The sequence below is a fragment of the Hemiscyllium ocellatum genome, chromosome 42, assembly GCF_020745735.1.
Source record: "Hemiscyllium ocellatum isolate sHemOce1 chromosome 42, sHemOce1.pat.X.cur, whole genome shotgun sequence".
In the NCBI taxonomy this organism is placed as follows: Eukaryota; Metazoa; Chordata; class Chondrichthyes; order Orectolobiformes; family Hemiscylliidae; genus Hemiscyllium; species Hemiscyllium ocellatum.
In genome coordinates this window covers 37,277,309-37,289,000 of record NC_083442.1, presented here as the reverse complement: position 1 = coordinate 37,289,000, position 11,692 = coordinate 37,277,309, and the positions used below count along the sequence as shown (strand labels likewise).

General features: G+C 42.0%; 1 protein-coding gene across 2 annotated transcripts in view; it reads right to left on the bottom strand.

The window, feature by feature from the left end:
- Positions 1 to 634: 634 nt before the first annotated feature.
- LOC132834679 (leucine-rich repeat-containing protein 49) overlaps positions 635 to 11,692 on the bottom strand; it is a 258,355-nt gene continuing 247,297 nt past the window's right edge. For both annotated transcript variants that reach the window (XM_060853632.1, XM_060853633.1), the window contains 2 exons: positions 8,319 to 8,472; positions 635 to 1,704 (listed from right to left, as the gene is read on the bottom strand). In XM_060853632.1, the coding sequence (XP_060709615.1) occupies positions 1,510 to 1,704; positions 8,319 to 8,472 (349 nt within the window). In that variant the 3' untranslated portion in view covers positions 635 to 1,509. The remainder of the gene's footprint in view (positions 1,705 to 8,318; positions 8,473 to 11,692) is intronic.

Below are 11,692 nucleotides of genomic sequence, written 5' to 3'. Positions count from 1 at the left end.
GGCTGTGTCAAAACATTAAATATTATCTCAGCAATGTGTACAACTTGCTAGATTTCCTGCAATAGTCTACTTAAATACACAAAGTCCAACATCAAGCCTCCTTTAGTTTGGTGAAGTGGATTTAGTGAGCATCATGCTATAAAATCTTCCTTTACATTGACAGATAAACAATATAAAGAATATGAAACACAATTAGTGTATGAAATCACACTTCCAGTTTGTACCTATTTCAAAATCAGATGGTAGAGGGAACTTTAAAGAAAAGCAGTGGACAAAGAATTTCTGTTTATGTAAAACAAGACCATTCACAAATGTATAAACACAAAACAAGTTCAGTCATACAAACAAGACCTTGAGACAGGTTTAAACATTTTGTTAAAACTTTAAAAAGTTAGATGAGTAAATTTCTGTTCAGTTTTTAAGTCCCATATTCAACAGGAGTTTACTGAAAATTGACTATCCAGTTAAAAACCAGATAAAAGCTTGCTCCAGAGGAATAAAAAGCAAAGATTTGCATGTATTTGGATCATTCAAGACCACATCTGAAAACCTTGTATAGTCGATGAAAGACTTTTTGACGTCTGTTTTAAAGTAGGAAGGACAATGATAATTTATGCACAGAAAGCGTCCAGAAACAACAATGTGATAATGACCAGATTATATGTTTTTCTCATACTGTCTGAAAGAACAAATACTGGCCAGGACACTAGCAATAACAAACTTCCTCTTCCTTAAAACTGTTTCATGAAATTTTTTGTGCTTTCTTGAGAAGGCAGAGGGAGCCCTGTTTTAATGTCCCATCTTCAATACAGCAGTCAGTACAGCACGGGGGTGCCAAGCTTGATTTTTATGCTCAAGACTCTAGAATGAACTCAGTACTTTCTGACTGGGAGGTGAGAGTGCCATAAAATAAGCCACATCTCACTCAGAATTCATAACAATACATAACTAAATTGGTGGGACGAAAGGTCTAATAACAAACCACTACTGTATGACAGAGATCCCCAATGTGCAGTGTTTTTTGACATGCCTACACAGTTAACAAAGAGAGAAAGGTGACTGAATAAACAACTTGCAAACTCTGGTTACAGGTACTCCTAGGTTGCAACACATCTTAACATTATATTAGAAGCAAACTTTCAAGTTAGTCCCACAAATGAATAAAGTCCGCAGTTAAAACTGGAAGTTTCCACTGTACCCTGACTTCTGGATAACAGTGTCCTGCTGAAGTGCTCTTAGAGTACATCAGTAGCTGAAGGTGGAAGACTAGTTGAAGAATGGCTTTGGCTTCCTTCACTCCTGTGCACTCTTATCTCATGTTTTAGTTACTTAATCCTAATTTGTTAAAGTATGCGATCTGACAACATTTGTTCCAATGAAATACAAATCCTGAAGAAACAACACTTGGTGCCAGTGATCGTTACAAGTGGAGATTTTGTGATTCAGGTTTTACTGCATCAGGTCATGTGGCAGAGAATGGATGATGCTGAACTAGAGCTAAATGGGTCTTCACTTCTGGTCCATTATGCTTTTCAGACATAGTTTCATATGTGTGTTTTTATTGCTCATCTGGATTACACAATCCCGGACAAGTTCAATGAATATCTGAGGCCAGAGTTTCTGTAGAGATTCGTTTTTAACATCAATAAGAGCAGCATCTTTAACCAGTTCCTGCACATATACTTGGCAAAATGCCTTTGTTTCCTGATTTTAAATAAGGGACAAAACAAAAGAACAGTTAGTAAATAACTTATTATATATGTAAATACATTTGTTTGTCTTCCTATGCCTTGCATCCTCTACACTTAATATTCTCCTCAGAGTTCTGAATAAAGATATCCAACACTTTGAAAATGTTAACATGATCTTTGTGATCGGGTCAGGTTGCATTTCTCTGTGGCAAGACTGGGAAATAATGTTTGGCAGATGCAAAGTTGCATCTCATCATTACAATGCTGGATTCATACAATTCTTTTGTCATGTACAGTGGAAGTGTACATACATAATTTTTTGACAGAAATAATCAGATGGATTTGGTGCGTCTTCACCAATCAGATCTAGAGATTAAAAGTACAGCATTCTTACCTAAAATAATTTGAGCTGGCCATTTCTATAAATGTAATGTGTGTTATCAGTGCTAATTTAATAATGGCTATCGTAATCCACCTGCAGCTGCTACAAGTAAGAGAGTTTTGAGCAGACATGTAACTTTGGTTACATCTTAAATCCTGCAAGGAGATGAATCCATGGCCAAATGTACGTTGTTTGTTCTTCCTAAATTTTAGTGTGGCTGCATTTTGAATATCAGCATTTTATACCTGGCAGATGCAGTTAAGAGACACAGAGCAGGGAGACAGGCTCAACTTGTGTAAATTGACCAGGTTTCCTAAACTGAAATAGTCTGATTTGTCTATCCCATATCCCTCTTAATCTTTCCTAAACATGGACCTTTACAAATGTCTTTTACATGTAGTAATTGTACCCACCTCTATCACTTCCTCTGGCAGCTTATTCCATATAGGTACCACCCTCTGTATGAAAATGTTGCTTCGCAGATCCCTTTTAAATCTTACCCCTCTCACCTTAAACCAATGCCCTCTAATTCTGGACTTGCCCCACTGCCAGGGAAAAACCTTGTCTATTTACCCTATCCAGGACCCTCATTTTATAAACGTCTCTAAGTTCATTCCTCAGCCTTCTAAGCTTCAGGGGACAAAGTCCCAGTCTATCCAGCCTGTTCTTATAACTCAAACTTTCTTGTCTTGGTAACATCCTTGTAAATCTTGTTCTTAGTAAATAAACACAGTGACTGACTCTGAACAAACTTTTGTCTTCATGGATATTATCAGAAATGAACAATTATTTTTGTGGACTGGATTCCCGTTTAATGTGGAAGGTTTTGTCATTATTTGTAAGTCAAACCCAAAACAACTGCTCCATGAGTGGTGGTGTTTGCCACAATGCAGACTTCAACAAAATAAATGCTGTTTGTTCTTTATGTCAATACATATCTCCAATAAAACCAATTAAAAGTTCTGAACTGCAATTGGTTGGCAACTTTAAGATTTTGTTGTAAACATTTGAAACTATTACCATTACTTTTTTTTCACCACCCTGGTAGGTAACTGACCAGATTTTAGTTACCGGTATTTACATTAAAATGAAAATCATGGGGTGTCATGGCTAAGAGCAAAGGATAGGGCACAAGTCAAACCTTATGCAAAATATTTTGAGGATTTACCTCGATTTATACTTTTTTTTTGCATGAAACATTCCAAGTCAGGTATAAAGCACTTTCTACTTGACTTTTGTGGGACGGTTTAGTTCAGTTGGGTGGATGTTCCTGGTTTACAATATAGTGTAATGACCACAGTGTAGATTCAACTCCTGCTCTGGCTGATGTAACATATTCTCCTTCTTAACTTCTCCCTTCAGCTGAGGTGTGGTGACCCTCAGGATACAGCTCTCTCTCTCTAATGAGAGAAAGCAGCACCGTGGCCTGGTAAGACTATGGCTACTTTTCTTTAGTCAAATATATAAGACAAGCACTCCTTATTTTGGTCAGAGTCATCTTTTTGTTTATTACAAGAGCTTTAATGGACAGTCTTATACTGTTAAATTGGGCCAATGCTGTACAAACATGTATTAAGAGCAATTATATGTAACAGGGGAGACTTGAATCTCAAAGGTTTACACTAAATTTAAGCCCAGGTCACTTTACTAGGTTGTAACAATTCTTTGAACTGTGAAACATAGAAACAATGACTAGGAGTAGACCATTCAGCCCTTTGAGCCTGCTCTGCCAATTAATATGATCATGATTGATGCTATATCTCAATGCCAGATTCCTGCTTTCTCTTCATTACCTGCGCTGCCTTTAACATCAGAAAATTTATCAATTTCCTTTTTGACTCAGTGGCAAGGTCTCCACAACCTTCTGTAATAGTGAATTCCATAGGTTGACCACTCTCCAACTTAGGAGAAAGTGAGGACTGCAGATGCTGGAGATCAGAGCTGAAAATGTGTTGCTGGAAAAGCGCAGCAGGTCAGGCAGCATCCAAGGAGCACTCTCCAAGTTAAGAAATTATTGTTCATCTCAGTCCTAAATGGCCTACCCCATATCCTGAGACTGTGTCCCCTTATTCCGCACTTGTCAAACGGGGGAAATATCCTCTCTGCATCTAGTCTGAGTAGCCTTGTTAACATTTTATGCATTCCAATCAGATCCCTTCATATTCTTCTAAACTCTAGTGAAAACAAGCTCAGTCTCTCATTATAAAATTGCCCAGTAATCCCTGGTATCAGTCCAGTGACCCTCTGCTGCACTGTCTCCAAAGCAAGTATATCCTTTTTTAGACAGGGAACCCAAAATTGCACAAGATACTTCAGGTGTGGTCTAATCAAGGCCCTGTATAACCGTAATATGACATCCCTGCTATGAACTCAAATCCTCTTGCAATATACCATTTGCCTTCCTAATTGCTTGTTTGTCTACTTTCATTGACTGGATGTACAACTGACATACAAATCGCTTTGTACATCCACATTACCCAATCTACTACCATTTAAATAATATTCTGCCTTCCCATTTTTCACACCAGCATCTATAATTTTACATTTATCCAGCAGCTACCATTTATTTGCTCACACACGCAACTTGTTTAAATCATGTTGAAGCCACACGGTTTCCTCCCACAGTCCAAAGATGTGCGGGTCAGGTGAATTGGTCATGCTAAATTGCCCGTAGTGTTAGGTAAGGGTTAAATGTATGGGTGGGTTGCGCTTCGGCGGGTTGGTGTGGACTTGTTGGGCCGAAGGGCCTGTTTCCACACTGTAAGTAATCTAATCTAAAATAAAAAAAACTACTCATAACTCACAATCCTACCGGTTTTGTGTCATCAGCAAACTTGGCTTTATTGCATTTGGCTTCCTCATCCAGGTCAATTATAGGCATTCTGAATAACTGGGGCCCAAACATTAAACAGTCAAGCATGGTACCCCACTGGAAACTGTCACCCAGAAAAAATTATTCTATTTCCTGTCTGTTGAATAATTCTCCATCCTGCGATATGTTACTCCAATCCTACATGCTGTAATTTTGCTCACCAGCTTTTTATGTGGCATCCATGTTAATACTTGAGAAGTGTGGTGCTGGAAAAACACAGCAGGCCAGGCAGCATCCGAGGAGGAGAATCGACGTTTCGGGCATAAGCCCTTCTTCAGGAATGAGGCTGATGTGCCAAGCGGGCTGAGATAAAAGGTAGGGGGGAGGGAACTTGGGGGAGGGGCGCTGGGAATACGATAGGTGGAAGGAGGTGAGGGTGAGGTGACTTCGGCAGAGTGGGAGGGGGAGTTGAAATGTTGAGCCACAGGGCGGTGGGGTTGTTGGTGCGGGTGTCCTGGAGATGTTTCCTAAAGCGCTCTGCTAGGAGGCATCCAGTCTCCCCAATGTAGAGGAGACCGCATCGGGAGCAATGGACACAGTAAATGATATTGGTGGATGTGCAGATAAAACTTTGATGGATGTGGAAGGCTCCTTTAGGGCCTTGGATGGAGGTGAGGGAGGAGGTGTGGGCGCAGGTTTTGCAATTCTTGCGGTGGCAGGGGAAGGTGCCAGGATGAGAGGGTGGGTTGTAGGGGGGCGTGGACCTGACCAGGTAGTCACTGAGGGGACGGTCTTTGTGGAAGGCGGAAAGGGGTGGGGAGGGAAATATATCCCTGGTGGTGGGGTCTGTTTGGAGGTGGCGGAAATGTCAGTGGATGATTTAGTTTATGCGAAGGTTGGTAGGGTGGAAGGTGAGCACCAGGGGTGTTCTGTCCTTGTTACGGGTTGGAGGGGTGGGGTCTGAGGGCGGAGGTGCGGGATGTGGATAAGCTGCGTTGGAGGGCATCTTTAACCACGTGGGAAGGGAAATTGCGGTCTCTAAAGAAGGAAGCCATCTGGTGTGTTCTGTGGTGGAACTAGTCTTCCTGGGAGCAGATACTGCGGAGGCGGAGGAATTGGGAATACGGGATAGCATTTTTGCAGGAGGTAGGGTGGGAAGAGGTGTAATCCAGGTAGCTGTGGGAGTCATTGGGTTTGTAAAAAATTTCGATATCAAGTTGGTCGTCATTAATGGAGATGGAGAGGTCCAGGAAGGGGAGGGAGGTGTCAGAGATGGTTCAGGTGAATTTAAGGTCAGGGTGGAATGTGTTGGTGAAGTTGATGAATTGCTTAACTTCCTCGCGAGAGCACAAGGTGGCGCCAATGCAGTCATCAATATAGCAGAGGAAGAGGTGAGGAGTGGTGCCGGTGTAATTACGGAAGATCGACTGTTCTACGTAGCCAACAAAAAGACAGGCATAGCTGGGGGCCATGGCTACCCATTGGTCTGGAGGAAGTGGGAAGATTCGAAGGAGAAATTGTTAAGGGTGAGGACCAATTCGGCCAAACGAATGAGAGTGTCGGTGGAAGGGTACTGTTGGGGACGTCGGGAGAGGAAGAAACGGAGGATCTGGAGGCCCTGGTGGAGGTGTAGAGGGATTGGATACCCATGGTGAAGATGAGGCGTTGGGGGCCGGGGAAACAGAAGTCTTGGAGGAGGTGGAGGGCGTGGGTGCTGTCTCAAACGTATGTGGGGAGTTTCTGGACTAGGGGGGATAGGACGAGGTAGGTAGAAATGAGTTTAGTGAGGCAGGAGCATGCTGAGACAATGGGTCGACCATGGTGGTCAGGCTTGTGGATCTTGGGAAGGAGGTAGAACTGGGCAGTGCGGAGTTCCCAGACTATGAGGTTGGAAGCTGTGAGTGGGAGATCTCCTGAGGTGATGAGGTTCTGTATGGTCTGGGAGATGATGGTTTGGTGATGGGGGGGGAAGGGGGGGGGGTTGGGTCATGGTCGAGGGGGCGGTAGGTTGGCTAGGGGCATGGGACGTTCTGCAGCCAAAGTCGATTGCCAGAATATTATCATGGCCCATTGTCTCTGCAGTATTCAGTTTCTCCAACTGTTTCTTGATATCATGTGGAATGAATCGAATTGGCCAAAGACTGGCATCTATGATGCCAGGGTTCTCATAGGAGGCCAAGGCAGATCAACACCCAGCATTTCTGACCAAAGATTATTTTGAATGCTTCAGCCCAATGTTTTGCACTAAAATGCTGGGCTCTCTTATCATTGAGGATGAAGATATCTTTGGAGTCTCCTCTTCCTCCAGTAAGCTTTTTAATTCACCATCACCATTCATGCTGGAAGTAGCAGGATTGCAGAACTTAGATCTGATCCATTGGTCATGGAATCTCTTAGCTCTGTCTATCACTTGCTGCTTATGTCACTTAGCACTCAGGTAGCCCTGTTTGTAGCTTCATCTGGTGCACAGCGCATTTTTAGATATATTTGATGATGCCCCTAGCAGTCATCCTTACAGCATCATACATCCAGAAGATATCCTTTGGCCCATCAAGTCTGTATCACCAAAAATGCACTACTACCTACTACCTATTCCTAGTTTCCCATATTAGGCACTTGAAGTGCTCATCCAAGTATGTTTTAAAGGTCCCATCTCACCTATCCTCCCAGGTTGCGCAATGTTCATTGAACCACAGTTCAATGAACCCTGGCTTGATCATCTTGGTAGATTGAGGGATGTGCTGACCCATGAGCTAGCAGATTGTACTGGAGTACAATTTTGCAGTTGCTGATGGCCCATGATGTCTCATGGAACCCAGTCTTAAGTTGGTCTGGCAGCAAATTACAGAGAAAAACAGAGTTAACATTGTGCATCCATTGATGAAGAATCACCATTCCCTTATCACCTACCACAGATCACTCAAGTAGCAATCTTCTTTAGGACTCGACCAGTTGAATCAGTAGTACATTGGACATTGAAATCTCCCACACAGAGTACATTTTGTGCCCTTGCCAGTCTTTGTGTTTCCTCCAAGTGTTGTTCAACAAGTAGGAGAATTGATTCATTAGCTGAGGGAAGATGGTACATGGTAATCTGCAAGAGTTTTTTTGTGTTGACCTGATACCATGAGATTTCATGGGGTCCAGAGTTAATGTTGAGGACTCCCAGGTCTGCTCCCTTTTGACTTTATCTCATTGTGCCATCACTTCTGCTAACCTGACTTGTCAGTGGGACTAGACATTCCTAAGGATGGAAATGGTGATTTTGCAACTCTATATGTAAGGTATCATTCAAGAATATGTTGTTTGACTAGTTGTCCAATTTTGGCACTAGTCCTCAGGCTTTTCAGGGTCAACAGGGTTATGTTTGACTGTCCTCCGAAATGGTCTAAACATCCCATACAATAATAAAGAAACAATGATTGATGTTTACCTTGAATTGTTCAGTGATGATGTCTTTATTAGGGTAATTCATGATTGCTCGGCCTACTGTCTCACCTCCAAGCTTTATACTATCCTTTGATTCCTCCAGGGTTATCCCAGATTTCTTTCCTTTTCCCTCTAGTATGAATTGCAGCTGTTTCTTCCTGAGAAAACAGAGAAATAAAACACTAAAAGCAGTAGCTGTAAAGATATTTGATGGGTTGGTGGTCACCTTTCAAAATTCTATAGATTCTGGAATAGTTCCTGCAGGTTGGCAGGTGACAGGCCACATTATTTAGAAAGAAGGGAGAAAGAAAACAGGGAGCTACATAGGGACAGTGTTTTCTTTTATGGCGATGACAGCTTAACTCATTGTTACTAATTCATTGTATCAGCAAATACTGAAACATAGGCTGCAATAGCAATATATGCACACTGTCAGTTAAGCACTATCAAATGGAGTTTTTTTAAAAAATCAACCTGTTGAGGAAGGAAAAGTAGACATACGATGCATACCAGAATAACAGCAATAAAAAGATCAGGAAGAGTATATCAAGTACAGGAGAAAGGCTAATTTTGAGAATAAAGAAGGCTAAGAAGAAGCATAAGGAAAGGATGACAGGCTGTGCTAAACAAGTAATAAAATTTTCTTCAAGCATATTAATAGTAAAATATTAGCGTGGGGCCCATAAGGAACAAGCTGGGTAAGCTGCTCACTGAAGCAAAGGATAGGGCAGCGGTACTAAATGAATATTTTGCTTCTGTCTTTCCCAAATTAGAAGATGGCGACAATGCCCCAGTTGAAAATATGGATGTTGAGCAACCGAACAATTTCATGAAAGATAAAGAAGTGCCAAAAACGCTGGCAGCACTCCAAGTAGAGAGGTTGCCATGCTCAGATGGGATGCATCCTAGATTTCTGATAGCATTAAGGGAGCAAACTGCAAAGCCGTTGACAGAAATTTTCAAGACTGCTCTGTGCACAGAATTAGTCCTGGTAGTCTGGAGGATTGTAAATGTGACACCATTGTTTAAGAAAGGGACAAAGGGCAACGGGGTTAACTACAGACCTGTCAGTTTGATATTAATAAGCAGAAAACTGATGGAGGCCAGAATACAGAATAAAGTATTATACACTTGGAGAAAAATAAGCTAATACCAGACAGTCAACATATCTTTGTTAGGGCAGGTCATGCCTGACAAATTCAACTGAATTCTTTGACAAAGTGACATAGACAGTGGATGAGGGTATTACTGTGGATGTTGTATACAGTCAGTTCTTCTATAATAGGATGGTCGCATTCTTGTGCAAGCCCGCATTTTAGAAAAATCACACTTTAGAAAAACAAGTGTTATAACAGAACAAACTGTATTTGGACTTCCACAAAGCATTTGATATGGTGCTACATGGCAGGTTGGTGAGCAAATTAGAAATGATTGGGATTGATAGCATGGCAACATGGATCAGAAGTTCATTAAAATATTGGAAACAGAGGCCAAGTATAAATGAACATCTCCCTGGATTCCAGTGATCTAACTTTGCTAACCAGTCTACCATGTGGAACCTTGTCGAATGCATTGCTGAAGTCCATATAGGCAACTTCCACTGCTCTGCCTTCATCAATCTTCTTTGTCACTTCTTCAAAAATGTTACTTCAATCAAGTTACTGAGACATGATTTCCCAATCACAAAGTCACATTGACTATCCCTAATCAGTCCTTGCCTTTCGAAATACACATAAACCATGTCCCACCAACAACTTACTCATCACTGATGGCAGGCTCACCGGTCTATAGTTCCCTGGCTTTTCCTTAAATAATGGCACCACATTCGCCACCCTCCAGTCTTCCAGCACCTCAACCATGGCTATGAATGAGTCAAAAGATGGAATGCTGGAAAAGCACAGCCAGTCAGGCACCATCCGAGGAGCAGGAGGGTCGACATTTTGAGCGTAAGCTCTTCATTAAGAATGTGGATTTTCATTCCTGATGAAAAGGTATGCTTGAAACGTCAACTCTTCTGCTCCTCGGATACTGCCTAACCGGCTATGCTTGCCCAGCACCCCATTTTTTCACTTTGATCTCCAGCATCTGAGCTACAGGGAGAGGCTGAACAGGCTGGGGCTGTTTTCCCTGGAGCATCGGAGGCTGAGGGGTGACTTTATAGAGGTTTATAAAATCATGAGGGGGATGGATAGGATAAATAGGCAAAGTCTTTTCCCTGGGGTCAGGGAGTCCAGAACTAGAGGGCATAGGTTTAGGGTGAGAGGGGAAAGATATAAAAAGAGACCTAAGGGGCAACTTTTTCACGCAGAGGGTGGTACGTGTATGGAATGAACTGCCAGAGGATGTGGTGGAGGCTGATACAATTGCAATATTTAAGAGGCATTTGGATGGATACTTGAATAGGAAGGATTTGGAGGGATATGGGCCGGGTGCTGGCAGGTGGGACTAGATTGGGTTGGGATATCTGGTCGGCATGGACAGGTTGGACTGAAGGGTCTGTTTCCATGCTGTACATCTCTATGGCTATAACTCTATAACTACTGATGATACAAATGTCTTATCAAGGGGCCGATCAATCACTTCCTTCACTTCGCACAAAGATCTAGGATAAACCAGATTATGCCCCAGGGATTTATCCATCTTTATGCATTTTAAGATATCCAGCACCAACCCCTCTGTAATATGGACACTTTTCAAGAAATCACTATTTACTTTTCCAAGTTCTTTAGTTTCCATGTCCGACTTCACAGTAAATGCTGACATAAAATACTCATTAAGTATCTCACCCACCTCTGTGGTTCCACACATAGATGGCCTTGTTGATATGATATGGAATGCACTACCTGAGAGAGTGGTGGGGGTTTCAAGAGAGATCTGATATATATTTGAAAGTGATGAAGTTAGAGGAATATGGAGATAGGCCTGGAGAATGGGACTAGTTGGGTAGCTCTTTTGGAAGCCGGTACAAACACGATAAGTCAAATGACCTCCTTCTGTATTATAAAATTCTGTGATTCTATGTTAGCAAGCCTTCACACTACCACTGCACCACAAGAGCCCTCAGAGCAATGGTCTGACCTAACCGAAGGATGCTACATGCCTGCATGAACAATTAACATCTTTTTTATTCTCAGCAAATTAAACACTAAGTCACTATTACAAAATTAGAAGAAGCCGAATCTGCAATCTGGTAAAAAAAACAGAAATCACTCAGGAAGGGCTCTTGAGGTGTAGTGGTAGTGGCCCTACCTTTGAGCCAATAGGCCCAGGGTCAATTCCCACCTGCTCCAGAGGTGTTTCATAACATCCTTGAATGGGTTTTTTTTTAAAAGGAAAACAGAAAGTGCTAGCAATAATTATCAACTCAACAGTTACCTG